At 52.5% G+C, this 27,949-nt stretch overlaps 1 protein-coding gene across 3 annotated transcripts in view; it reads right to left on the minus strand.

The window, feature by feature from the left end:
* Positions 1-27,949, minus strand: part of FLT4 (fms related receptor tyrosine kinase 4) — a 56,886-nt gene that overhangs the window by 5,107 nt on the left and 23,830 nt on the right. For 2 of the 3 annotated variants that reach the window (XM_040573440.1, XM_040573438.1), the window contains exons 3-29: positions 25,878-26,152; positions 21,508-21,620; positions 20,482-20,644; positions 20,046-20,185; positions 19,332-19,500; positions 18,500-18,617; positions 17,708-17,859; positions 16,781-16,943; positions 14,749-14,893; positions 11,992-12,100; positions 10,911-11,270; positions 10,583-10,729; positions 9,793-9,924; positions 9,377-9,483; positions 9,102-9,237; positions 8,200-8,304; positions 6,607-6,720; positions 6,282-6,370; positions 5,843-5,990; positions 5,187-5,281; positions 4,580-4,702; positions 4,115-4,226; positions 3,643-3,742; positions 3,099-3,204; positions 2,043-2,182; positions 1,228-1,348; positions 336-421 (exon numbers count right to left, since the gene is read on the minus strand). In XM_040573440.1, the coding sequence (XP_040429374.1) occupies positions 336-421; positions 1,228-1,348; positions 2,043-2,182; positions 3,099-3,204; positions 3,643-3,742; positions 4,115-4,226; positions 4,580-4,702; positions 5,187-5,281; positions 5,843-5,990; positions 6,282-6,370; positions 6,607-6,720; positions 8,200-8,304; positions 9,102-9,237; positions 9,377-9,483; positions 9,793-9,924; positions 10,583-10,729; positions 10,911-11,270; positions 11,992-12,100; positions 14,749-14,893; positions 16,781-16,943; positions 17,708-17,859; positions 18,500-18,617; positions 19,332-19,500; positions 20,046-20,185; positions 20,482-20,644; positions 21,508-21,620; positions 25,878-26,152 (3,768 nt within the window). The remainder of the gene's footprint in view (positions 1-335; positions 422-1,227; positions 1,349-2,042; positions 2,183-3,098; positions 3,205-3,642; positions 3,743-4,114; positions 4,227-4,579; positions 4,703-5,186; positions 5,282-5,842; positions 5,991-6,281; positions 6,371-6,606; positions 6,721-8,199; positions 8,305-9,101; positions 9,238-9,376; positions 9,484-9,792; positions 9,925-10,582; positions 10,730-10,910; positions 11,271-11,991; positions 12,101-14,748; positions 14,894-16,780; positions 16,944-17,707; positions 17,860-18,499; positions 18,618-19,331; positions 19,501-20,045; positions 20,186-20,481; positions 20,645-21,507; positions 21,621-25,877; positions 26,153-27,949) is intronic. The other variant, XM_040573441.1, reaches the window with a different exon arrangement.

Raw genomic sequence — 27,949 nt, forward strand, 5'->3', positions numbered from 1 at the left:
AAATGCCAATTAGCAATAAAGAGCCCTGATGACACTGTCATTCCACTGTGTCTCATCATCTTAGTGGACACATGCTCATGCCTTACAGAACAGATTTCGGTCTGTTGAATGGGCGTCGTTTATATTTTTAAAACCTAAGAAGCAGCAGGCAGGTCTGTTATTGGTGCACTTTGCCTCTTGTTAACGTGTGCATGGACTTCTCTGGCTCAGAGCCCACAGCTCTGCTGCTGCTGAGAGCCCCAAGAGGCATACCCTACAGAGAGCTGCCAAGAGCTCCTTCTTGTCTCATTGCATTTGGCAGCAGGGAGATCTGAGTGGCTAGACTTAAGGAGTACCTGAATCCACCTTCTTTTCTGTGTCGGTTTTCTATCCTCTCAAATTCCTCAGATGCCAGAACCATCCCACTGTCTGTCTGATTGTCCTGGAAGGAAGCAACAGGAGTTATCAGTAACATCCCTGTCAACTGATCAAACTGGGAAGGGAGGAGGAATCATTCGGGAGATGAGATCATATGTATCTGTGATGGGAAAAAGGAGTGGGGGCATTTTACTTCCAGATAGACCATGGAGCATGCTGGTGATATTCTTAGGTGACTTCCTAGGTGCTTTTAAGCCACACATTCAAATGTAGGATTTGTGTGGGCAATTCAATGCTACTTTTGGGGGAAAAAAAAAAAAAGAGAGTGCTCCCTGCCTGGAAGATGTATTACCATGAAACCCATGAGAGGTGAGATTTTCATCTGAGATTAATGGTATGATTTAAGTTTTGCAACCACAGGAGATGTAAGTACCAGACCAGTTCACAGAAGCCAGGAGTGCTCCTACTGCACACTGCTGTGTTAGTCAGGATAGGGGAGCTCCAGGTGCAGACAAGCACTCTGAATTTATCTAGTCATGGCTGGATTTCAGTCTGCTTAACCAGGCTATGTTTACAGATTTGAGAAGGGTGAAGAGCAGGCTCTTCTCTGAGATCCTTTGTAGTCCTTGCTTGCAGATCTAAACCTCCCTATTTCACAGTCAGAGAGTAGGAGCTGTGCTATTGAAAAACCCTATGTGCCAGGTGAAGAAATGAATGTGCATAGGGCTGGACAGACTGAACAGGAATGACGCAGACAGACTGACATTAGATAGAAGTGACTTTCCTTCCATGATCTTAAAAGCAAATGTGTAAGGAAACAGCTGAATGTTTTTTCACCCCTCTGCTCAACCCCACTCTGATGCTACTCACCGGGTGTGCCTTGTACATTGTGTGTGTCATGGGAAACTCTTCAAATGTCTTTATCCTGGATGGACACCTGATCTGATTTCCTCCCGTCAAACAACCAGGGAACGAGACGCAGTTGTAATATCTGCCCACAGAAGCATACAGTATTCAGTAAAACCAACAGAGCCAACGTCCTGAATAAACAGGAGCTGAATTCAACTTCCTCTCCCTGCAACCAAGGTATGCAGGGAGGTAAATAACCAAAATGGTGTGTTTTTGGAGGAGAATATGGTCACCTTAGGCCTCTTGTCCCCCTCTTTCTACAGTAGGGAGCACCCAGACTTCCTGACTGCATCAGGCACTGATTACATCTCCACTCTGGATTAGCAGAGTAATGCCATATAGATCCCAGGTGTCAAACCATCACAGCTCTCTGGAGATATGAAGCCTAGGCCTAACTGTCTGGTTTAGATAGGAACAGACTAGTTAGGATGAAGATCCTGCACTAACAGACTGGCAGAGACTCAGCTGACACCTTCTTTCCTCATCTACCTGATGAGCTGGCATGCCTTTGGTGGGTGGGATGTGATGCTCTGTAGTTTGAAGCAAGAGGAGGAATGTCAGGCTCAGACACTGGGGACTCTTGTTTCTCAGCAAAGGAAAGTGATTTTGTTTTTATGAGCAAGATACTATGGCCTAAGTGCTTGGATCACACCTGATCACCCCAGATTTTTCCAACCTCTCACTACTGGGTTCTCCTCATATCCCTCAAACTTCTTTACAGCTCAGGTCACTGGTTGCCCGCGGGCCTCCCTCAGCCCTTTTCACAGGGGATTCACCTTGCTGCTAGGCTGTGGCAACGTATCCTCATGTCAAAGTCTTCTTCATCTGAGTTTTGCTGGGCAGAGGAAGGCACCTGGCAGAAACCATCATCTTCTGAGCTGTGAGAGTCATTCAGTGGGATGTAATCCTTCCCTTCCTGGGAGGAAGAACAGTCAGTGGCTTTACAAGAAGGGGAGGCCTTTCCTGCTAGAAAGGGCTCTACAGAGACTATCAGAGCTGGGGAAGAACATTCCTATTTTATGTCTTTTGTTTCTCTCAGACAAAATATCTGCCTGGACATTTCTGTGCCCACTGAGTTACGTGTTTGTGAGTGGTGCAGGTCCATGGAGGTGTGTGTGTGAGCAGGAAAACAACTCAGTCCGGTGGCACCTACACTTCTTCAGCCTACATGGACAAAGCACCGTGACTTAGTCATGCCTGTGCTGGGATCCAGTGCTGAAAGGTTAAAATCAGAGGGGCAGGATAGGTCAGTACTCATTTTTAAGCATTTAGCTCTCATCTTCAGATAACTTCTGATAACATCAAGAAAAAGTTAATAGCAGAGCTGCACATTCATTGCAGTTAGAAGTGCTGGTGAGTTACTGCATGGCAGTGATTAGTAATAGTTTCAGAGAATTGTGGATATCTGACTGCTGTAATGGAACAGTTGTTTAGTTCACATGGCCCTGACATTTAGATCTGAAGATAGAGTTTCAGAAACCTTGGTGAAGTCCAGGTTTTCATTATGCAGTCATGTGGGAGGCAGGAGTGCCAGGGCCTTGAGTCAGCTGAAAAATTTCAAATAATCATCTGGGGATTAGGATGGAAATGCTGGAATGACGACTGAGAGGGCACCCGCCCTGCAAGGAGTGGAGCTATTTTAGGATTCAGTGAGAAGGCTATTGCAGAAATATTGTCTCCAGTACCCCTGGGGGACAGACTTGTCTGATCCAGGAAACGATGTCTCATCCCTTGGCCTATACAAAGGCTTTGCATTGTCTGGGGTGTCAGAGGAGGGCACAGTGGGGGAGCTAGCAGTCTGGAGCTGTACAGGGACACAGAGAGATTTTCACCTGCTGTACGTTTTCCTGAAGAAGGTTCCCCAGTATCTCCACCAGGTCGGAGAAAGTTGGTCTCTCCTTGGGATCACCATGCCAGCAGCTCAGCATGATACGATAACTGCCGAGAAGAAACACTGGTTTTATACCACAGAAACCCCCTCCTACCCGGCTCTGCAGCTCCTACCCATGTGGTGCCTGCTGGCACAGTGTGTACTTGCAGTGTGAAGAAAAGCTTGGTACCCAGCACATTTTGTGCCACGGACCTACAGGAAGGGGGCTGCAATGGGGCTGGTTCATTTTGTGTTGAATATAACTGTTAGCTCAGACAGAGCCAGTTTGGACACCTCAGATACCATCCAGAGCAGCAAAGCACATTGACAGCTTACAGAACCATCCCAGAGAGGGTATGCAAGGGATTTGGTGTTCCTAGATAGCTCTGTCCTGCATTCAAACCCAGGAGAGGAGATGTTGGCTCAAACCCTCGCTGAAAAGTCTCTGCATCCCACAAAGGGGCCTGCCCTGCCCTACGCTGGGATCCACGAGGTATCCGACTCACATTTCTGCTGTGGCGTACTCTGGGGCTCTCATCCTGGTACCATCTTTGAGCCTCTGGCAGAACTCCTCGTTGATCTGGACTCCAGGGTATGGAGATGCCCCTAAAGGAGGTTTGAAGAGGGGTGAGGAAGCGGGAACATGAAGTGTGCCATCAGAAAACAGTCCATGTCCTGAGACTGCCCTTCCTCCCAAAACACATGGGAGCTGTGGTCACTTCTCATGCACAGCTCATGTCTTTGTTGCTGCATGAGACAGGCCCCACTGCCTCAGTGGGGAGGAGGCTGCCTCCCATCACCCTGTTCACGGGTGGATATGGCCTTCATATTTCTTTTGCCCACACTGATGTCTTTCCTGTCACTCCTCAGACATGCTGCAGAGCGCCAGGGCCTCCTGCACAGACTGACCCACCAAGCTGCGACGTGGGAGGAAAGTCCTGCCTCCCTCAGCAGCATGTGGCCCTCATTAGCACTCACCTAGTGAGAAGATCTCCCAGAGCAGGACCCCAAAGGACCAGACGTCACTCTGGGTAGTGTAGACCTTGTCGAAGATGCTTTCTGGAGCCATCCACTTCAGGGGGAGGCGGGCCTGCAGGAGGGAGACAAGGGGCACAATTGCTTATTCAGGAACCAGAGCCAATAGCCCTGATCCTCCTGATGGAGGAGTGGAGGTTTGGTTAGGCCAGGGGGAGGGACAAACACACTGAAAGAGTATGAGGATAGAATAGTGCTGAAGGGCTGAGGGGCAAAAGGAAGGAGATGGAAGCCTGGTGGTGGTGGACTGAACCTCCATTATTGGGCCAATGGTCCCTGGTCCCAGCCATGCAAGTGGTTCCACTCCTCCCTTTTTATCTTTTCCTCAGTTTCTTCCATCCCCAGAGTAGTTTATCAACACCTCACCAGAGGCCTAATCTGTATAGGGTTTAAGAAGATGGCACTCACACTGCCCTTCCTGACGTAGTCAGGGTCCTTGTAGATGTCCCGGGCCAGGCCAAAGTCGCAGATTTTTACCACGTTGTTCTCTGACAGCAGGATATTGCGAGCTGCCAGGTCTCTGTGGATGCACTGAAGGCACATGAAGAAGAAGGGGCAAAATCAGAGGGACAGGAACCACCATCATAAAGAGCAAAGCACCCCCCATCCCTATCCTTCCCTTGCCAGCCTGATCTGTAATGGGGAAATAGTGGAAGCAGGGAGGAGCTCAAGACAAAAAAAATTAAAGAGATTATTAAAGAGAGGATGAAATGCAAGAGGACTAAGTTCCCATCCCTGCATTGCCTGAGACTTCTTGAGGGGCATGAGGCAGATCACTGAATCTTTCTGTGTGTCACCTGCAAAGTGGCTGCAGGCAGTCCCCCTGGGTGCATGGTTTTGTAGAGATAAATCACAAAACAAGTTCACACTGCAATACTAGAGATCGGAAACAGCCAGTCAAAGAGCCCGGCTATTCATGGGAGAGGCTCTGTGATTACATGGACGGACCTCACCAGGCCTTTTCTAGTCAGGTATGCACAAAAGAAGAAAGGAGCATTGGAAAGGGTGAACTCACCTTTCGGGATGCCAGGAACTCCATGCCACGTGCTACCTGGAAGCTGTAGCAGATCAGGTCTTCCATAGTCAAGGGACTTTGCCACAAGTCATCCACTGCCCAGGAGTACAAGAAAATGGTTAGACAGTGAGTGGCCTCTTGTCCTCCTTGCCTGTCTCTAGGACTGCAGGCTACAAATAGCCCCTGGGTGAGATACAGCTAGTGCTTGGTGCTAACTGGAGAAACTGTCTCCCACCTAGGATTTTCTGCCTAGGTGGCAGAAAGCACACAGCAGGAACCTGTTCAAGTGTGAGGAGAATGAGTCCAACTTCCAGAATACTTCAGTAAAACATCTGGAAGGGCCTTTGAAGGTCAACCCATCATTCCTGCCCTAGGTAGGACCCACTGAGGAAACCCTTCAATTCTTCTTTCTTTAGGCTAAAGAAAAAATTTTAAGTGACTTAATCCTCCCTTTAGGGTTTCTAAAGTCTATTCCAAGAGACAACAGATGAATATAATAGCCCTGTTCAGGGAATTGCCACACAATAGTGGAGTGATCGGCGTTGAGGCTGGGTCCCAGCTGCCCATTGCTGGGCTCTCCCCATTCCCAAGTTAGGCAAGTCTGGCATTTTCTTGACGGACTAGGTGAGGAGCTACTGCCAAAGCTGGGGTATTACCTTCCTGGATCGGCTGTGCTGTCTGGCTCTTGTGCATCAGAAAGCGGTTGAAGATAGCACTGTCACTAGTTCTGGAACGACTCCTCCTGTCTGCTCTCACTGCCTCCACGATGGACTGGACCTGAATACGCAGCCTGGGTGACTTCTCCTAGCAAGAAGATCAAAACAAAAACCTCAGCAGGCAACACACAGTGCAGTTCCTGCACCCATGAGCTACACGTCCTGCTCTTAGACTGTAATTTTGGTCTGGAAGCACCTGTTCCCCACTTCAGACAGGAATTTCTTCCCTGATGTTACCCATGAGCCAACATCACTTTGTAAAGGTGACCTACTGCTAGACAGAGGGTGTCTTTGTCTCATTGTTGGGTTATGTTTCTGGTTGCATGTCTTCCTTCCCTAGCCATGGAACAAGTCCCTAGGGACAAAGGAGGTTACTTACTCTGTAAGGACTGAACCCTTCCCGCTTGGTCCGCAGGTAGTTGGAGAGGTTGCCATACTTGCAGAACTCAACGATAACCATGAGTGGACCTGACGAGAAGAAATCAAACATCAGAAAGAGGCAAGGATTTGGAATAATCAGAATTTGTGCCAATTCACATAATATGCAGTGCTGCTATGCTGCGGCACCAAGGCTAAGCACACACATACACACTGATAACGTCCCCACGTGTCCCTGCAGTCACTCTTGTGGCCAGCAGAAATGGCACGGGGGATAAGCACTGATCTCTGGGAGCAGGCCCAGCCTGTCGCCCTGGGATATTTACCATTGGGTTTGGTACAGGCACCCAGCAAATTCACCACGTTGAGGTGATTCCCGATGTGAATGAGGATCTTCAGCTCTGACATCAGTGCCTTGTGCTCACTTGCGGTAGCTCCCTCTGTAAACACACAAACCATGTCATGATGATGCCTCCTTGCAGCTTTTTTGTGCCCCCTCTTAGCACGGCATTAATGTGAGTCTTGCTGGGGAGGTTGTGACCCCAAAGCCTCGATACATTTTGTTATTGCATGTTTCCAAATGAAATGGCAGAGCCTCCCAGGATCCCTGCTGTAATGCACAGGGTGCATCCTTCAGGTGCAGGGACCCAACACAACCTGCATCCAACAATTTTTTCCTTATAATAGTTGTGCAGGAAAAAATATTACTCGAGGCTTACATACAGATGCACACATTTGAATCTCTGCCCTTTTAGCCTCCAAGCAGAGATAAAGAGCTATAAAACTGTTTTAAGGAAAATTAGAAACAAAAAGACATTTGAGGCTTTTGATTGTGACTGAAGATAGGAGCTGCCTCAGAAGACCTTTTTATAATTCCTCTCCCATAGCAAACACAGCATTGTGCCCCTGTCAGCTCTCTGTACTGCATTTTCTCTCTGACTGCCTAATTTGCAACAATTCTTGGTCCTCTGTTTTACCCTAAAGGTGCATTCTCTGTTTTTGTGTGCATTTTTCATACTTCTCTGCCTTCCCCATATGCATTTTGCCTTACTTGGGTGTTTGCAAATTTAGTTTGAGAGAGAGAAACATCCTCCTGAGCTGCAGCTGGAGGGCCAGGTAAGAGCCATGCCTCAAAGGACTGTAAAACAGCCTTGTATGGCCAGGTTTCCCTCTGCAATTGTCATGCGGATCACCCGTCCACCTGCAGTGGTAAGTGCTCCCGAGCCAAGCCATGGTTCAGTTTCTATGTACAGGCCGCTGCTGACTGGGGACTGCCTTGATATTTTGTTGGTTGCCAAATTACAGGATAATGTTCTGGATGCCTGTCTGAAAGCGCGGCTTAAAATCTCACTGTGGATTGACCAGGCTTTGGATGCAAAGCCAATTCAGCCCTCCTAAGCTCCAGAGCTGTAACGTGCTTCTTTACCCAGCTCTGAACCTGGCCCATAAACATGAAATACAGGAACATTTTGAAGAAGGTAATTAGGAGCAACATTTTCTTTGGTGACCTGCCAGAGAGGGGCTCTGGATTCTTGTTCTTCCTTCGAGACAGATCTTACTCTTTGCCTTTGCAGACAGTTAAATTTCCTTGAAAGCTGAGTTCCCCAGGTCCCTGCTGTCTGCTCTACCACTTGCCTCCCAGTGCAGCTGGGTGGGGCTAAAGCATTCACGGAGGAAGGCCAAGAGGATCAAATGTGTAGAGGCCAAGAAGCCATAAATTAAAAGACTGGCTCCAGCTCCTCTCCCCTAAGCTCAGTGCTGGCTCAAGCAGAAGCACCCAGGAGTGCTTAAGGGAGATAAGGCATTTGTTAAGGCCCTGGAAAATGTTTTATGCAAAAGTCAGTCATTTACAAGGTAGACTGTCTCTGGCACCCTTTATATCCACAAGGACCGTGTATTCTGCTTCGCTGTCCACATACCTTTCAGCATTTTGACTGCTACGGTCTCACAGCTGTTACTTTTATTGATTCCAAATGCTGATGCTTCCACCACCTTCCCAAATGCACCATGACCCAGGACTTTACCTATGGGCAAAGAGAGAGGCAGCGTGAAGGAAGGCAGGTGCAGCACATGGAGAATGGGATGAAAAAACAAAAAACCCTACAGGAAACCATGGGATGAAGAAAGAAAAAGGGTTATAAAGGAAAAGGAAGGAGTGCAATATATGCCCTTTCCAGGTGGCTGCTTGCTTTGGTGGTGAGAATAAGAGAGAGGATGAGGGGAGGAACTGAGACAGAGCTGGCATGGACAAAGTGGAGGAAGGAAATGGCCCTGCAGAAGTGAGAGGCTGTTTGTTGCCCTCAAACAGGCCGTGTGGGAAAGGTAACTGTGACACCTTGCAGCAGAACAGCCAGGGCTAACGTCACTGCTCAGTGCATCAAAGGCAGTCTGCAGCCCTTTTAACCCTCCCAGACAGAGGGAAGAGACTGCAGGTGGGTGTCTCAGCATGAGGAGGATAATGGCTGCGTTCCTGGTCCTGAACTCAGGGTACCTCCCGTGAACTGGGCTGCTGTGTCCTGATCGCCAGTTGGAGAACATAGGGGTGTGTTTTAAAGCATGCCCAGAGGTCTCATGGTCTCAGTGATGCCTGTGGGTATGCTGGGAGAGTCTGGGCTTACAGTTGGCTCAGACCTGCCAAAGAGACCCAAAGAGATTTTCCCAGGTACAAGTGGGCTTTAGGGACAGTACGGAGAAGATGGGAAGCCTGAGACAGTAGGCATTAAATACACAAAATTGTGTAAGAAACCTGGAGGGTGAGTTTGAAGGGCTGGTGGGAAGCCCTGGGTGCAGCATGCAGTGGTGGGGATGGGGCTCAGCTCACCTAGGCGCAAGCGGTCTCGCGGGAATTCCCACTTGCTGGAATCATAGGGCAGGTACTCGCACTGCTCCTCCAAAGGCACCTCGCCAGGGTCCATGATGATGGAGAGGTAGCCAGTCTTGATGTCTGCATGGGCAGGCTGTGGGGATCAGCCAACACAGCGGGTGAGGAGATGCCTCCTTTGCCTGCCTCAACCTGCTTTCCCCTGGCAAAAGCCATTCCCTGTCCCCCTCTTTACTACAGCCCTTACGTGCCCTGGGAGAGAGACAACCACATACCCTTTTGATGTTACAGAAGATGAGGATAAGGAGGATCCAGAAGAAAACAGCGATGACCCCAGTCCCAATCAGGATGACAATCTCCACATTGGTCCTGTCATCAGAGCCTGTGGGACGGGAGTGAAATTGCAGATTCAGAGATGCCCGTTCCCTACCCCAGCTCGGCTGTCCCATTCAGGATGTGGAGAGACCAGGGAGGTGTGTTTCCCCTCATGCTAAGCCTGTCTGAGCAGGCTGACTTTGAGAAGAGCAGAGTAGCTTGACGCTTCCCAAGCTAAACATTCTCTGGACTACAGATGCTCTAAGGGGCTTTCACTGCCCCCCTGCTGCCTGGTATCACAGGGAAGAGGCATGGGACCTTGGACACGCTCCTGTCAGACGGTTTCACCCCCAAGGGGTGTTGTGGCTGCTGGTACCTTCTACGGAGACACTGGCCGAGGAGTTCACACAGCCCTTGGCATTGCAGACGCTGCAGAGGTAAAGCCCAGCATCCTCCTCCCTCACCCTCTGAATGCTCAGCCTCTGGTTGAAGTCCGCCAGGTCGATCCCTGTAAGGCACGGAGGGTTATGGTGGTCACTCACAGGAAAGGGGGATTTGTATATTGAACTCATTGAGTCTGAAAATAAAGCTTCTATTTTTTGGCTGTTTTATTTTAGATGACAGAATGAAATCGTGCCAGCTGGCAGAGGATCTCCTCTGGGGCCTTACAGACCAAAAACTACCCTGGAGAGGCCCTCCTCAGGCGGTGTATGGAGGGAACGAAACCCCTACAGACACTGCTGGATGGCAACAGCACTCGGGCCATCCAGATGGTGTGTCAAGCTCTGCTTCACCTCCAGGGCCTGTTCCTTTCCCTCTGCAATGTGCCCGGATACTTCCCATGTTCCTTCCATAGGTTATGGGTTGGTCTCTGCCTTAGCAGAGATGCCCAGCACTGAGCTGAGTGTAAGAAGGAAAATGATGCATCTCTCTTTGCTCTCTGAATGTACATGTGCACAGACAGTGCTGAGCCAGGCCCTAGGGCAAAGACTCAGACAGTGAGCATGCATCAAACCAGGGCAGAACATGATTAAAACAGAGTTCAGACAATTCAGAGAACCAGGTGTCTTTGCCTGGTCACAGCAACTCCCAGAACCCAGCAGTGCTGAGTTCTCTGGCCACCAGACACGATGCCCTGCATTTGGTTCATCCCCACCTCACTGTACCTGACACTTCTTCCACCAGTTTCTCGTCTTTGTACCAGCTGATGTCAGGAACGTGGTTGCCGTCCACCTTGCAGCGCATCTCTATGGAGTCGCTGACATTCACCCAAATGTCTGTCAGGTTCTGCTTGAGGCGAGGGATCTCCAGGGCTGGAGGAGCAGCACAAAAAGGAGGGGAAAATGGGAAACGGATTGATCAAAAGAATTCATAGCGGGCTTTGGGTGTTTAACCCCTGCTCGCATGGCTTCTCCCAGGGATGGACTGGGAAGCTGACTGCAGCAAGAGCACCAGCTCTCCTCCGTCACTCCCACCCGCCCTGCTGACCCTCACCCTGCACAGAGATGTACTTCTTGTGGCAGTGCTTCTCCCGGGTCTTGCGGTTCTGCACCTCACACACGTAGTCTCCCTCCTCGCCCAGGGAGATGTTGGGGATGGTGAGCAGCAAGGTCGCGTCGTTGGAGTCAGGCTGAAAACGCAGCTCCCCTTGCATCTTGGTGGCATAGTGGTGGACGTTCTTGCAGTCCAGCACGAGGGGATTGCCCTCCTCATCGTGGAGCTTGGAGAGGTTCAGCCGATACCACTGCAGATTCTCGTAGGTGTAGTTGTCTGCATTGCAGCTCAGCTGGAGGTCCTGTCCCTCTATGGGCTCTTCTGAGGGCTGGGATTCAATCTCGAACCCATCTGGAATAGCTTTCAGGAAGGAAATGAACATGTGGATGAGTTTTCTTGGCTCAACTACCAGGCACATTGACATTGTCTCCTTGGGCTCAGCTTTCTAAGACCCTGCTGTCCTCAGTGGTTGCAGGTATTCACCTGCCTCCACAAAGGCTGGTGGCTGCTGACGGCACGGGTACTACTTACAAGGCTTCTGGGGTCTCTCCAGACAAGCCTGAAGATAAGCCTCTGCCCCCAGCCACTGCTGTGCCCCTGCTGGGTTCCCTGTCCCCAGCAGGCACGAACAGGCTCCTGCCAGCACAGGGTACTGCTGGCAGGAAGCTCGTGTGGCCCCGTATGGGCCAACTCCAGCCCCCGCTGCTGGGCTCCAGCTCCTACAAACTTGGCTTTCTCCCACCACCAAAATCCTGTGGGGACCGTGCCAAGGGCTGGGGCCAGAAGGACCCTGCCTGTGAGTGGTTCTGGCAGTGCCACTAGAGGATGCTCTTGGACCAGGCACATCCCCTAAACATAGCCACACCGGCTCATCTCCAGATCTGATTGCATTATCTGCTGCCAGGGCTCCAAGCTTTTGCTACTTAGCAGAGATGTGGGGCACCCCTACTTTCCTGCTGCCTTCCTGGTCACTGTGTAAGGTGCTACGTGTGAATGGGAGGATCTGGCAGGTTTAGGGACCTGCCTATTCCTGGCAGAGAGCCCAGCTGACACGTGTGGAGGGGACATCCACGGTACTCACTGGTCACGTAGAAGTAGATCAGCCGCTCGTCTCGACCCACTTTGTTAGAGGCGATACACTTGTACATGGCTGAGACGTTGGCCTCCTGGATGGCCAGTTTGCTGACTGTCTGGTGGGGGAAGAGAGCATCAGAAGAAGTTAGGAATGATGAAGGGGAAGAGAAAAGTAGGATCAGCGCTGCTCTCTGGCAGACAGCAAAACACACAACGAGCCTGGCCCCAGAGGGCAGCCGTACCTGGAAAAGGGTTATGCAAAAATAGGCTTTTGTGTATTTCAAGCCTCATCTGCTGGCTCTAGCAACAGCAGTGTGGTTTTATCCCCAATTTCTGCTCCTTTTCACAGTGTCCAGCCAGTGTGGATGCACCTCCATGGGAGCAAACTGCTTGCTAAGCCCCTCTGGCCACCACAGGGACAGGCCTGTGCCCCGCATGGGAGACATGAACGTGATGAGGGGATGGCTAAGCTCCTGCCAACCTTTCTGACAGTGGGGAGAGAGGGAAGGGACACAGAGACTCTGATTCCCTGAGCCCTCTGCAGTTAGTTAGGTGACTGCTCAGGGTCCCACATTGTTCAGTGGGATTTACAGGTACTTACAGACCCGTTAGTCCTCCTTTTATCCACAAGTGGAAATCAGCCCCCTGGAAGCATCCCAGCTCTCGCCACTTCAGGAAGAGCTATCATCTTCTCCCTTTACATTCCAAGTGTGTATAGACACGATCCTAAAAGCTTCCTCATCTGTCCTTCCAGCAAGACATGACTAAGGCTGGGCAAACAGCCTGGCTGCTGTCCTGGGAGCTCAGTCCCAGGAGATGCTGCCTCCAAAGAAGCTAGGAAAGGCAGTGAGGGAGTAGGGCGGCTCTCCTCCTCCCAGCTCACACTGCACACGTGAGCTGCCAAGTATGTTACAAGCACTCCCCTTAGAGGAGATCTGCAGTTTGAAGGTTTCTCCTTCTCCCCCGCAGTTAAATGACAAGGTAATTACATGCGAAGATCCCTCTAATGAGGCAATGTTTAAAATGCAGAAGATTTATTTCCTATAGGGAAAGTACTTTGTCTTTACTATTCATCCCGTACACTTTGGAAGGGATTTTAATTCGAAGTGGCAATATATTAGCTTGTGTAAATCAGAAGGAACAGTCATTCACTCAGTGCATATTCATTACAGCTGAAGTGACCTTATTACTAGCACTTTTGTATGCTGCCTTTTCTGTTTCCTGGGAATATTCAATACAGCTGCAGTGACCCTACTGGCGGCACTTCTGAGTGCAGCCTTTCGTGCTTCTTGGGGATTTTCCCTCTAATGGGTACTGTTACATTTAAACTGGGTTTGGTCTGCATTTGACATCATCCTGCCATCCAGAGTGCATGCCCACGCACTGCATGCATGGTGGCTCCTTCTGGCCTTTATGGGCAGAATAAAAACCAGGAGGAAGATGGTAAAAACCAGAGGAAGATGGTAAAAGACAGTCAGAATGGAGGAGGAGAGGGAGAGAAAGCAGATCTGGGGATATAGTGGAAGAGCTCTCCTCTCCTGGAGCTCTTGCACATCCCTGGGCTGCACAGCCTGAGTGGGACCTGCAGGGCAGTTAGCACCTAACAGACAGGGAACGAGGACACCGCTGTGGAACAGGAGAAAGAGGAAAAAAAAAAGAGGGGAAATGAACATGGGAAACAGCAAAAGATCTAGAGAGACAGAAGAACCAAGATGAGAGTCACATTGGGAGGGGGACACAAGGTCATCTCACCCAGGAGCTCCCAGCACCCCTGCTCCCTTCCCCAGGGGACGCTGATCGCTGCCTTTCCCTTCGGCTGCTCTGGGAGGAGCAGCGTCTGCCCCTGCCACCCTTTTGGCAGAGTGACGAACTCCCGGCCAGGCCGGGGAACGGGAAGTGCCTTTGGAGGTGTGTAGGAAAACAGGAAGTGACTTTCGGAAACGGGGGCCCATTTGTTTGTTCTGCATCCCTCTGCGAGCAGCCGGTGCCCGACACCAGCGGGAACAGGAACCCTGCCGCAGCACAGGGCACAGGCCTGACACTTGCGGCTACCAGAGAGACAGAAAGAAACAGGCAACGAGCACTGTCCAGCTGTTTGCAGGTCACACACCGTGACAAGGGAGAGATGTTCTTTCCAGAGAGGAAACTGTGTGATGGAGAAGTGGGTTCTGCAGGGCACACGTGTGCTGTCCCTCACAAACCTGCAGCGGGTGGACGCCAGCATCTCCATACCACCCTCACCCCACGAGCAAGGGGACAGCTAGATGAAATGCCCTGCCACACACATGGATGTTCCCGAGGCCAGAGATTTCCTGGTCAGCGTGTGGCTCCTGCTTTCCCTTCCCAGTTATGCAGGCTGCTCTTTGGGTCTGGCTCTCCCAAAACAGCTCAAGCAGGAGGACTCAGAAATGCCCCCGGGAGCCCCCCCAGCCTCACCCCCATGCCCTCCCCAGCTGGGTGCCCCGAGTTCAGCAGTGATCGGTGTGATCTCTCCTCTGCAGTCAGCCCCAGTGGGAGCCTCTCTGGACGCAGGGAAATTTCTCAGAGACGACAGCTCTCCCTCGCCCTGGGGCTGCCTGGTACCGCAGAGCCCCAGAGCAGGGGATGGCTGCTGCTGGTTTACTTTAGAAGCAGAGGTGTGACGCACTCCCCAAATCCGTCTCTGCCAGGTTCATTTCCAGGCCACTTTTGCTGGCTGATAGCGATGGACGCCACCAAGACTCCCGCTCCCTGCTCTAGGATGGGCCTGGGGCTGCGGCCTCACCTTGTTTCGTCCCTCCACGAACTCCACCCAGGTGTCGATGCTCTCGATGGGGTTTACTGCATCCTGCTGCGACACATCTTTCCAGTCCTTGCACTCGGGCATCCGGTCTCTCTGGTGGCGTCTTGCTGCCCGGTGCCTGCTATTGCTAATCCAGCAGCCAGGGAGGAACAAGGGAAAGAGAAGAGAAATGGGGAGAGGGTCAGCTGGGAAGAAGGCAACAGAAATAGCTTTGTGTCTGAGAACCAATGCTCCTATTCTCTGACTGCAGAATTTCCTGGGTCTCTTAATTACGTGGTCCTAAAGTGCCTTATAAGAGTGCTCTGCAGTCACTAGTGAGGCAAACTTTATCTACAGATATGAAAATTGAAGCAGGGACCAGATACTGGTGTCCCAGGCAGTGCCTTCACCCTCAGGCCGGTGGTTTCAAAATTCACTGCTAAGGATGGAGATAGGAAGGAGAGAAAACTGTTCATGTGTGCCTGGGGCAGTTCCTGATGCCACTCTGCTCAACAATGAGACTTGAGGCCTGGCTGGGACTGTGAGTCAGGGATGTCACAGCCTGGCCGGGTGCTGGCCTGGAGGGTAGAGCGTGCAGCACCTGAGAGTGTACCTCCTACCCCAGATCCCACAAAAACTGGGAGGGAAACATCCCAAGGAGAGATGCTGCTGGCATCTCCTGAGGACATGGTGACACCTCTTTGGGGCTGAGGCAGGCGAGCAGGGAAGAGAGCCCAAATTTGTCAAAGACCCAAGATGCTGCAGCTTGTAGGGTGCTTCTGCTTCAGGTGGAGCAGGGAGATGGGAGGGTCTGCCCAAAATCCAGGGAGGGAGGTGAGGAGGGAAAGGGCTCACAGTGGCAGAGAGGAAGGGGGGAGCTGAACACCCAGGAGCAGGGGCAAGGGTGCGCTGCTGGCAGTGCCGGCAGAGTGCTCAGCGGGGCGAGCACACCGGTGAGTTGTGTAAACAACAGGAAGCCAGAAAGAAGCCTCCTGCATCCTCTGTAGCTAAGCTAGGCAGAAACACAGCGGCCTTGGGAGACACTGCTCATAATTCATGGGCCCCTCTGCTTCCTGACAGGGCCACGGTGTGCTCGCATGCAATGGAGATCACTCTGGTGTCCCTGGCTTGACAACAGCCTGCACAGGGCCGCAGGACCCGGCTTCCTCCAGGCAACCTGATGTCCTCTGCCCTGACTGCTCTGGCTACAACTCTCCGGCATCCCTTTTCCCTCTTCCTGCAAGGCCACTGCTAAAAAACACCACTGCAGCCCTGCCTTGTGCTGCCCCGCTTCCTGGGGAATAGGCAGCGGGCATGGGCCCTTCCTGCCTATCCATCGGTGCTGCCGGCACCAGCACCCTCTGGGCAAGCTGCCTGGCAGCTGGCAGAGAGCTGGCACTTCCCCTGGATTCTGCACTCGTACAGCAGAACTCCCCTGGCTTCTGCAGCAGCTCCGACCCCCTGCCTACCAGTGCTTTTGCTTCCATCACCCAGCAGAAGATGAAGGACCAAAAAACCACAAGGACCTGAGGGCAGGAATGGCGCAAGCCCCAGCTGCTGTCTCAGGGTCTCACCAAGGGGCTGCGACCATTTCTTCTGCAATCTGCCTCAGTTTCCCCATTCGCACAGCCCTTGGCAGACAGCCTGAGGGGGCTACAAGCTTTGTCACCAGTCAGTGGGTGTTACTGCAGGTGCTGTGAGGTGTGGCTGGGCCATGGACATCCCCTGCCGGACACAGATGGCTGGGGGGACAGGGGAAGCTGCGGAAACAGTTGGTGCCTGGGACCAGCCAGGCTGGGCAGAAGTCCCACGGGCAGCACAGCAAGCAGCTCCGGTGCAATCCATTCCACCTCTCTACGGGGCAAGTGGGTGTATGGCACTCCGAGCCATCAGCTGCTGCTATCCTCCTCTCGCCACATCATGGCTGGAAGGACAATAGTGAAATAGGGTCTGGGACACAGCCAGGGTCGCAGGGAGCCCGTAGCTGGTGCTGGTGGCCTGGCAGGATGCGGGTGCTGGGTGAAATGGCACTTACAGGCTGCGTCGGGAGAACATCCGACAGGGCATCCACGGCCTCCACTGCCACTGGATCACCTCCGGTGCTGGGATGCCATAGACCGTGCAGGTGAGGGCCTGGGGGCTCCTCCGGGAGTAGATGCTCGGGGAAGAGGCTTCCTTCTCATGGATGCGTGGAGGCACTGCAAGCAGAGTGACACAGTGAGGGGCCCTGGGCTCAGCTGCTGCATCCCCAGGCTGCGCACAGCCCTCCCCAGGCCTGTCTGTAGAGAGACCAGGCACTAAAGGACCGTGGCTCTCAGGGCAGCTCCTGAGGTGCTCAGACCTGTAAGGCAGAGCAGGTTATACTTAGGCAGATTCAAATGATGGCATTTCTCCTTCCTCTGCGGGGCGTGACTGTCTGGATACTGCAGCACTCCCAGTGCTGCCTAGCAGCCCCCAGCACAAGGTTACAGAGCCTGCTGGAGACAAATCCCCAGGCAGCAGTGCCCTTCTACTGCTTCTTGTGCTGGCCCCTGATTCCTGCATGACAGCAACCAGTTTCCACCAGAGGAAAGCTCCCCAGGAGCCGTGGAGCACCCAGAGGAACTGTTCCAGCTGCAGGCTCCACGTGGGTTGCAGCTGCCCTGCTCTCAAGTCCCCATCAGTTAGGATCACCTTCAGCAGCAGCCCCAGCTGCTGTTGGGAAATGCCCTGAGCAAGGACATACCCTGCCCAGAGCAATGCAGCCAGGAACAAAACTTCAGTGTCCTGATTCCCACTCCTGTGCTGCATCACCCAGGCCACAAGGAAGCAGCCCTGCTGTAAACAGAGCATCCCTCAGGAACTGGCACAAGGAGATGATGTAGGTACCATCTGCTTTAGGAAAGCAGCAGGGACTTGGTCTTGGAGCACCCCAAAGGCCAGGGCCATGGGCTCTCCCCCTGGCCCTGGCCCCCTCCCTTACCGTTGACGATTAACTGGAGGCTGATGTGCTTCTCCAGCCCTGCCAGCCTGTTCCTCAGAACCAGCGTGTATGTCCCAGCGTGCTGCTCCGACACATCCTTGATCTGCATTGAAGATTGAGATTGCTTGGGAATTAGCTTCCCGTCCTTGTACCTGCAGGGAGGCAGAGAGAAAATGCAGCCACGGAGAGGAAGTGTCCCACCGGCAGCCAGGCAGGGGCTTGCTGGTCCCCACCAAAGCATGGTCCTCTCTGGAGGGTCCCCTGGGCCTTCCTCAGACCTGAGTTACGGGTCTGCACATTGTCCTTTGTGGATGTGTGTGAGGTTGGCAGTGTTGTGACTTAGCCTCAAGCAGGGCTTGGGCACAAAGCTCCCAGCTAGCTCTGGAGGAAGTGCAGCATGATGCAGGACACGACCTGTCTCTCTCTTGCTCCTCTGGGCAGCCGTGATTCCCGCTGCAGGGGCATGTGGGGGCAGCTCCTATGGGAGCTCCACTTGGCCTCTCCAGACAGCACAGAGCTGCCAAACCAGGCCAATACCTTTGCTGCTTCTCCCCCATACCTCACATCCTCACCCCTCAAGCTGTGCTGCTGAGAGCTAGGGCAGGTGAACCATGGGGAAATACCCCAGGAACAGGAGCAGCCCCTCCATGGGTGGAAAAAGGTGACATTTGGGATGACCTTGGCCTCAGAGAGACCTAGCAAGGAGGCCAGGCTAGGCGTTCCTCCTGGGCATGGGGAAGGAGAAGAGAAGAGGAGAGGAGAAGGTGTTTTGGGCCAAGAAAGATGCGTTACCACTGGAAGTCTGGTGGGGGGTAAGCCACGACTTTCACTGGCAGCTTCACAGCTTCATCTCCTGCAGTGGCTTCTATTACCGGGCCCTTCCTCCACTCCACGTTGATGAAGGGCTTTTCTGCAAGAGAAGAGGTGAGTATGGAGGAGGAAGCACAAAGAGTCGGGCTGTCACCAAGCTGCGTGCTCCCCACAGGATCAACCAGCAAGGACCAAGGCCAGCTGGGGCACTGTAGCAGAAAGGCAGAACTGACTTTTGCTGCTGTGATGATGAAGTCAAAATAACTGAAATCTGCTATAGTTCCCTCCTCTCCATTCCTGTTCCCAGCAGAGCCCCGTTCCTGGAGCAGAAGGGGACAGAGGGATGGGTGCCAGGCAGGGCCACCAGCACAACGCTGCAGCTCTGGCAGCTGATGAGCTGCCTCTGCCCCTCTGCTGGAAGCCATCAGGGCTGCAGGGAGGCTGGGCTGACCCCGACCTTTCCACTGCCAGGAGCAGGCTGCCCAGTGCTGATGGTGCCTTGTGTGCCTGGAGGTGACACAGTCTGTGCAGCATGCCTTCCCACTGTCATTTGGGCCAATTTGGTGTTTGCATTCCTCTCTCTATCACCATTGGGGCATCTTTCGAAGTATGACTGTGCTCCCAGTGTGGTGCTAGAGCGCAGAACGGCTGAGGAACTGGGAGAAGGCTGGGTCTCACTAAAACAGAGTAGGATGGAAACACAGGAGCCCCACTACTAAGCACTGGGCCAAGCCCTTCCTAAGAGATCTGGGGATTACTCTGCCTGTGGCTTGGCTCTGGCCATGGCTCTGCGAGGGAGCAGAAGGCACCTTACCGTGCACAATGACATCGGTGCTCTCCTCCAGCATCTGGGCGCCGTTGGTGGCAGTGCACGTGTACTTGCCCAGATCCTGCTGGCTGACATTGTGGAGGGTCAGGATACTGGAGAGCTCTGTGTGCGTCTGCAGGGACCGGCGCTCCGGCTCTATCACTGCTCGCTGTGTCTGGTGGGAGATTGCAGAGAACAGGGCGTGAAAGGTATCAAAGGGATAGGGTTGTGCAGGTGGGATCCTCATAAATGCATTTCTTGCTGTCCAGTGTTTGTGTCTCCCCAGAAAGGCATCTCCACCACTGACTGCAGATGGGAAGGCAGTGAGCCCTGTGTCACTGACTGACCAAGGTTGGGTAAGAGTTTAGCACAGGTTTTGCTCTGATCTGCAGCCCAGGAACTAGGTTGGAGCCATGTAAGTATGTGAACACCATAATGCCCTTGGGGAACTCCCTTGTTTCACTGTTCATAAGAGCCAGACTCTGCCACAGAGGGAAAACACAGGGGGAAGGGATCCTCTTGCAGGCTCTTGCTAAACCTGGGCTGTGAGACTAGAATAGCTCCTGTCAAGCCACGGATGCTTGGTCTGTATATACACTGGTGGAAATGAAACCAGTATTTGCCCTGCCAATGATGCCAAGAAGAACAGTGAATGTGCAGGACGGGACAACTCAGAGGGAAGTGTTTCAGTGCATGGGGAGCCGCTCTGTTTGCCAGTACCTGTTTGCCAGGGTAAGTCCACTGGAAGCGGACACCAGAGTTGAACTCGGCCCATACTGTGCAGTTCAAGACCAGCTTCTCTCCCACGAGCAGCTCCATGGCTTTCTTGGGGTACAGCTGAATGTCGTACAGTTCACTCCCTGATGCAGAAGAGGCAAGGAAAAGACATTTCTGATCTACTGATTCTTTGAAGTTGGGATGTGTCTCAGAAAAGCAGTGCAAAACAGAAAAGCAACCTGGGAATCTGCAGCTCGGACTGTGCAGTTACAGGAGGCTTGGGCATGAACTCGTGCTGCTGAGTGTATTTCAGCATGGCACACAGCAGAGGAGATATAAGCACAGTGCAGAGCCTATGGAGCTAGACAGGGCCATAACAACCCCATGAACTACACTGGAGGACTGCAGACCGTCCCCCTGCGCTTTCCCAAACCTTCACCTGCTATATGGATGATGAAGAAGTTGGATTTGAAGACCTTCTTGTCGATGACAGTCTCGCACTGGACGAACAAGGAGTCCCTGATCAAGTGAGTGGGTACCTGCACACCTTTCTTGTTGTCCCAGAAAACGCTTTTCCTGTCGGGGTGGATGAAGGAATTTTGCTGGAAAAAACAACATGTTTGCCAAGTGAAATGAGAGGGTAACAACATTCCCACCCCACCTCTTCCAGGCTTCATGCTGGCTAACACCTCTCTTTGGTGGAGCAAAATTATGCAGCATCACGCTACGCTGGCCTCCTGCTCTCTCCCCCAGAGGGTTTGTCATCTAGGAATTGCAGCCTCCCCTAAACCCCAAGCGGCTGTATCCTGCGCTGCGAGCCTCCCCATCCGCAGAGCAGGCCAGAAACTTCCAGGAATGGAAACTGATAGTGATAGCTAAGGAAACTGATGCTGATGTCCCAAACATCAGCCCAATTGGGGTGAGGGCTGACCTTGGGTAGTGTCCTTCCCGGGCAAGGGAAAGGCCCCTGGCCCCTGGAGTGTCCCTGGAGGCCTTTGTACAATAGTAACACTCATCCTGGAAGGATGTATTTGCATTGTAAAAAAAAAAAAAAAAAGGTATAAGCAAGCTGATAATAGAGTTGTTTTTAGTCAACAGCCCCAGAGAGCTGCAGCCTTCTCCCCATGGGGATGCTGACCACCTAGAGGGTTTGCAGATCACAGAGACCAGAGCAAAAAGGCAATGCTATGGGATTAAAACAAAGTCCTGTTTTGTTTCATAGAGCTCCAGGGAAGAGGAGCAAGGTTGGCAGGAAACCCACAGGATCTGCCCAAGGGAACTGGACAGCACCGCTTCAACCAGCAAATAAAATGAGGAAGCCAGTGGCTTGTACTTTCCATGGAAAATGTATCCCATGCATTTTCCATTCCTGGCAGTGCCTGTCCTGCTTCCACTCAGGCGATTACAAATGCACAACAAATGCAATGCATGTCAGTCCCCAGCCTCCCACTAAAGGAGCTCTCACCGAGATCAGAGTGACGTTAAGGTCTGGGATGGACACCAGGCACGGTACCCAAGTGTTCTCCTTCTTGCTGATGAGGAGTGTTTCCGGCTTGTTGATAAATGGCTGTTCGAAATCTAAAAGACATAAGGAAAAGAAAACTAAAAAGAGGAAAGGGAAGAAGTGGGAAGAGGGAGGAACCAGAAGAATAGGAGGCTTTCTGGCTTTCTTTAATGCAACATGAGCTTGCCAGAGGAAGTGGTGCTGAGCGGGTCAGCCCTATCTGCGATGTGCAACAGCCAGCAGAGACACCCTGAACGCAAAGGGAGCAGCCTGGGTGCGTGCCTGGGCTGGCCGATTCCCCCACGCCAAACACCGTTCTGGTGGAGCGGCACTTCTCTGCCATTTGGACAGTGCTGGAAACGACCTCCCCTTTCCTGGCCCCTTCGAGGTCTCTGTCTGGGTCTGACCCTTTGTGAAAGCGGCGGCGCTCAGCGCCTGCCCAGCTGGTGCCTGCGCGTGGCCCCGTGCTGGGGCCAGGCGCGGGGCTGTGCCGCCCTGGCGCAGCGGCAGGCAGCGCGACCTTCCCGGGCGAGGAAGTGATCCGCAGCTAAATGGTATGCAGATGTCATCCTGCAGCCATCCCGGCCGGCAGATAAACAGATGAGCTGAGATTTCCAGGGCTGCCACCCCGCTGCCTCCTAACTGCTGCAAGCGCAAATATTGACAGGAAGAGCAAAACCGCCCGAATTAATCAGCAAAGTGACTTAGCGAGTCCAGGGGCGTCACACTGAACTCCTCCACGTGGAGCCAGTGCCGAGAAGGAATATGTTTGCAGAGGGGTCTGTCCTGGCCCGCTCAGCACGTTGCCTGTGTGGGGCTCCACTTGGGTTGACAGCAGCGTGTAGAGATCTCCCACGGCCCTGAGCCATCGTGCCAGGCACCAACCAGCCATGGAGCACCAAGAGCTGGCAAGCTAACAGGGCGGCACAGTCCCTGTTTTGGGTTCTTCCTCACTGGAAAGCGCTGGTGAGACCAAGATGCAAAATACACGTCTATCCTAAGCCACATCCAGACAGAGGGTTGAAAGGGTGAGGTTTGTCTTGCAGTACCTCCTGCTGAGGCACTTGCTCACCTGTCTGGCAGTGCTTTTCTTTAAAAATCATATTTCACTTTGAGGGGTTTTCTACTCTTTGGACCCTCCCAAATAGGGCACAGAAATAGCAGCAGCCCCTGAGGTTGACTAAGTGGGATGAAGACAAAATTGGAAGAGTGAGTGAATTACAAAAGAGTGCTTGGTGTCCCCTGGCAGTGCCTCACTGATGGATGATTTCTTCTGAAATAGCAGCCCCTGCCTGCCCATTTCGACAGGGACACATGCCTCAAGGGATGCTCTGAACACAGACTGGTCCCTGCTGTCTCTGATGCCTGCTCTGGCCAGCATCTTTCCTCTGTAACAGTCATGCCTGTGGAAGCATCCACCCAGCATGTGGTCATGTCTGGCTTTGTTAAAGGAAACCATCCCCTGGGTGAGGGGGAGGTCCATAAGGAAGTGGTGGGTCCCCACTTGGGAGACGGGGGGTTCCCCCAGGGAGCTGCTTCTGGTATGCTGGAATCAGACTAAATGACCCCAGCAGCCTTAAAGGCTCTTTATTCACCTGGACTGCAGCTAAACCATCATTTTCAAGGGACTGCAGCATGAAGAGGGCTGCTTGTCCAGCCTGAGACTCTTTTCCTGTGCTAGCCAACCCCTAAAGCTGCCCATCTAAAATGACAAGTCAAAGATGAAAGCAGTAATCATCCCCATTTGGGGATTCTGCTGCTCAAGTCACATTAGGTCCAACTCAATCCAACCCAGTGCTCACACTGTTAAGTGCATAAGGGAATTTATTTCAATTTTTGGTCTATAAAACTGCTGCCTTAGTCATAGTCATGCTGCAAAAACCTGCTCTGGGTGAAATGTGTTTTTCTACAGCTTAGGGGAAACAAACCACACACAGGAAACGTATTGGTCAGCTCTTAATGAAAATAGGGTGCCCACGGAATCCTTATCTTTATTTCCTGGGGTTTTGTACTAGTGCAGAATTGCTGTCTTCTGAAATCACAGATTTGTTTCAAAGTGTGAACATGTTCCTCATTCCTTTCCCAAGCCCTGGGCACGTGAGAGGGAGGAGGCACACAACTGCCAGAGGTGAGAGACTCCGAGGTCCCCTCCAAGCTCAGAGGGTAGCCAAGAACTAACTGATTTACTGGGCAGGTCCTGCTGCCAACAAGTCATGATTCACGCACTACCTCCCCTTCTGATCACATCACGTATTTTCTTTAAGGCTGTCTTAATGGGTCGGATGGGAATAATTTAGCGTCGTCTTCATTAATATATGCTAAGCCTTATGAGATGGGGGCTGTATGTATCCTATTCCACCCTGATGAGGCATTCAGTATGGTTACAGCACTATCTGTAGGTGTAATAAAACACAAACCTAACCAGACATGTGGGAAATGAGACATGAATTCACTTGAAAACGGAGTTGCAGGTAAAATACAGAAGAGCCCATGTTTCCAGCCAAACACAGATATTTTGTTCCTGGCAATTTCACCAAGCTCTTAACATGAGAAATGAGGCTGGTGGATAAATCCGTGGTCTGATCGTGCTGTCTCTGAACATCCCCAACACTTACATCAGCCCTTCCAAACTCTCCAGGGACAGTTTCACATTGCAGTCCGGTTCAGCAGGACAGGCAGGGCTTTATCTGGATGCTCTGCAATGGCTACGGTTACCATATGCCTGGGTTTTCCTGGACATGTCACTTCTGCCCGGGAAGTCTGTCCAGGCGGACCCTGAGGTTTCCTGGATGTTTGATAGCCATAACAGGGCACAGCCTGATTGGAATGAGTGTGAACATGTGTTTTGTAGCCATGTGCAAAGCAACACTGGGAGGTGTTGGCTGGATCTGTTGCACAAATGCTGTCCACAGGCACCCTGTGAGTCCCACGCACCCTGACAGCGTGGGATTCATTGCCCCTAAGCTACGTTGTACATGCACACTTGCTGTTCTCTGGTAAACAGGAGAGCCATCACCAAGCTGCAGATGAGGCTGAGGTGAGAAAAGGTGGGCAAGGGGACAAAGAAAGTGGCATTTGTTGGATTGCACATCCACACCTGACTTGAAACACTTGGAGATTCGAAATCCAAATTTTTTAAAAGGGAAATCCACATCCATAGAGAAACCAGGGTCTTGCAAAAGCACACCCTGCATGTAAGCCTGTTAGGTTGCACTTATTTTCAGCTACACGTGTAAGCAGCTCTCTGCCTCCATCCTGATGCAATGCTCCAGAACATCTGAATGCCCCTGTCCAACTCACAGATGTCTTCTCACAACATTCCTGGGAACCAGGGAAGCTCTGTCCTGTTCTAGGATGAGTAGCAGAGCCCCCAGTAAGATGAAGTAATTGCCCAAACAGACTCCAATTCCTGTCCAGCAGCTGCCCAGCTTTTTCTGATGTGCCCCTAACGTTTTTCTATGCATAGCTGCAGAGGCAAATTTGGCTTTGCCCTGGGACTTCTGAAAAACACATCTTGTGTGTCATGACCTGCCTGGCTCGTGACAACTGCACCAACTAATAAATGGGGGTGGAAAGAGAAATAGCTCGGCCAACTGTTTCCAGGGGACAGTGCTCATTTATCTTTCTGGAGTGTGCTGAAAGCGGGGGAGACAGCGAAAGGGGAGCCCCTGGGGCACAGGGAAGCCGAGAATTGGCCCTGCAGCCCCTTGCTGAGCTGAGGTCCGGGCTCCAAGCTTGGTAGAGAGCCCTCCTCGTCAAAAACACATCTCTTAACCCTGTCTACAGGGGCAGCTGCTGCACAGACAGCATGGAAAGGAACATGTGGGGCTGCCATAGGGAAGCAGCTCCAGGGCCATTCCAGCCTGGGGACAGGAGGAGGCTGCACACAGCGAGTTTGTGCTGCTCCTCCTCTCCCCCTCTCAGTCTCAGCTTTATGGAGCATTATCATCCCTAGCCCTGTTCTGCCTCTAGCATCTCTGAGAGCCCCCAGCTGCCCAGAAGCTAACTCTTGTGCTTTTTTTAGCGGCAGAGCGTCTCTGAGGCCTGGCTCCTGCTCCTTAAATTCCTGCATTCCAGCCTGGCTGGAGTGATGCCCCCAGGCCGGGACATAATTGAATCCCAGGCGCTGCTGCCATCCCCCAGAAGTGGACGGATATTGCTTTCTTCTCAGCGCGAGGAGCCAGCCCTTGGCCCCTTCCCCAAGCCTGCTGCAGCCCCACTCTGCCCTGGGAGGCTGGCGGGCACGTCGGGCTTTTTAAACTTTCGGATTTTGTACTGGTGCCTAGGCTGCACCTGAGCTCCCCCAGCACACACCGCCGGATGGCTCTTACCTCTCACGAAGACGTAGGCGCTGACCGCTGTGGTGCCCTCGATTTTGGCATCGATGTACTTGTAATAGCAGCGGTAGTAACCCGTGTCGTTCGCCTGGGTCTCCGTCAGCACCAGGACTTTGCAGTACGGCTTCGTGCCGGTCCCCTCACAGTCTTCTTCCCGGATTGCCCGGCCAGCACTGGGGGCTGCCGAGGCCACGAACTCGGTCTCCTTCTCCTTCCCGGTGGGGTCCACCTTGCCCCCAGGCCACAACCACTCCAAAGGATGCTGTCCTCTGGCCATGGGCAAAAAGAAGAGTTAGCTTTGGGGGCAAGCAGAGTGAATGTGGTGGGGGTTCAACGGCCCCATGCTCCCCTCCCACATGCATGCACGGCTCTGCTCATAACCCAAAACAGCCACTGCTCTCGGGCTGTGGCATGGAGGAACAGCCCTCCTCCACGGAGAAAAACAAGTGCGAGGAGGTGGCAAGCAGCTTCACTCAGCGCCAGGCAAGCAGGGGCTGGTCCCCTTCCCTGGGTCACCTCCTGGGTATGCAAGGTATCAGCCTGCTCAAAAGCAAGTCTCCTGCTCCCATGACTTTGTCCTACTGCTACTGAAAACAGTATAGGGAGCCATACAGGGCCCTGAGGGAAAGGATCCATTTATTCTCTATTCTCTCTCATTATTAAAAGGGTCCAAAGCTATTAAGAAAACACACGGATGTGATGAGTTCCCTTGGCTCAGTGCAGCTGCTGGCTGGGACTCGTGGGGTGATGAATGGAGTGGGAAGCAGAATGAGGGAAGGAGAGCAGACTGGAAAGAAAGCGAGGAAGAGAAAAGCAGGGGGGAGTCAGGGATAAAGGAGAGCGAGGAGAAAACAAAGGGAGGCTCAGCTGATTGCCTTCTGTTCAGCTGCCAGCGGCATTTCCTTCCCCGCTGCCATGGGAGGGGGTTCCCTGCCCTGCCCAGCTCTCTGCAGCCCCCAAACCCCAACCTCCTCCCCGCTGGCTGGGGCTGCTGCCCTTTCCCTCCTCCGCAGACTCGAGGACAGGCACCCAGCTGCAGGGCACGACCGCACAGCCTGTTCCCCAGCCTTGCACCCAGAGGGGCCCAAAGACAAACAGCAAAATCCAGGAATTGCAAGAAAGCTCCAGACAGAGCGTGCTTGCGTGTATTTATATACGGCCAAGGCTCTCCAGTGCAGGAGGTTTGTATATGCACATGTACGTGCGCGCGCCCTACCACAGCTTGCTACAATTGCATTTGTTTACTACAAACAAAACAAGCTTTTATTCCGTGCTGGAAGTTTCCTCCTGTGAAATCAGAGCCCCTTTCAGAAGATGGCCCAGTGCACGCTTGAAAGTTTGCCAGTGTAGCTGAGAGTCACTTAAGAATGCGCAGAAAAGAAATGGAAAACAAGAAGACATCGCAAGAGACAGCTGTGGGGGCAAAAAATGGCTTTTTGTCGCACTGTTTGCTCTATTAGGGGAAACTGGGTTCATCTTTTATGCAAGTTGGGAATGGGCATGTTGGCACAGGAAGCTCCTCTGCCAGGGGACTGCCAGCGCAGGTCTGGGACAGATGCTTTTAAGCACAGCCAGACCGTGACTGTCATCAATAGCTGGATCCAGACGGCAAGGGACAGCGAGGAGGAAGCGAGATAAGGTGCCATTGGAGGGCACAATGGCTCAGACGCAGTCAGGACAGGATTTCTGTCCAAGCGTGGGGGAAAGACGTGCCCCTTTGTGTTTGTCTTCAGCAGCTGATTTGTCTTCCTGCAGATTTTGCTCTTCCAGCTCCCGCTGCCTGGCTCACTGCAGATGAGTTCGGAGGTAGCATGCTGCAAAGTCCCTGTGCCACCAGCTACAAGGGCTCTGGAGGCACCCACGTGCTCCTGGGGACAGCCCCTCTAACACAGCTCAAACTTCTGCGTTCATTAAAAATGCCATCAGTGCCTGAGACAGGATGAGAACTACAGCCCTGGCAGTTTGTGCCCACGAATCACAGCAGGCTTTTCCAAGGGATCAGTCTCACAAATACTTCAATAAAAACAGAACTGTTGAATTTTGAGCTTTTCCCCTCCTATGCATGC

This window comes from Cygnus olor, chromosome 14 (assembly GCF_009769625.2).
Source record: "Cygnus olor isolate bCygOlo1 chromosome 14, bCygOlo1.pri.v2, whole genome shotgun sequence".
Taxonomy (NCBI): Eukaryota; Metazoa; Chordata; class Aves; order Anseriformes; family Anatidae; genus Cygnus; species Cygnus olor.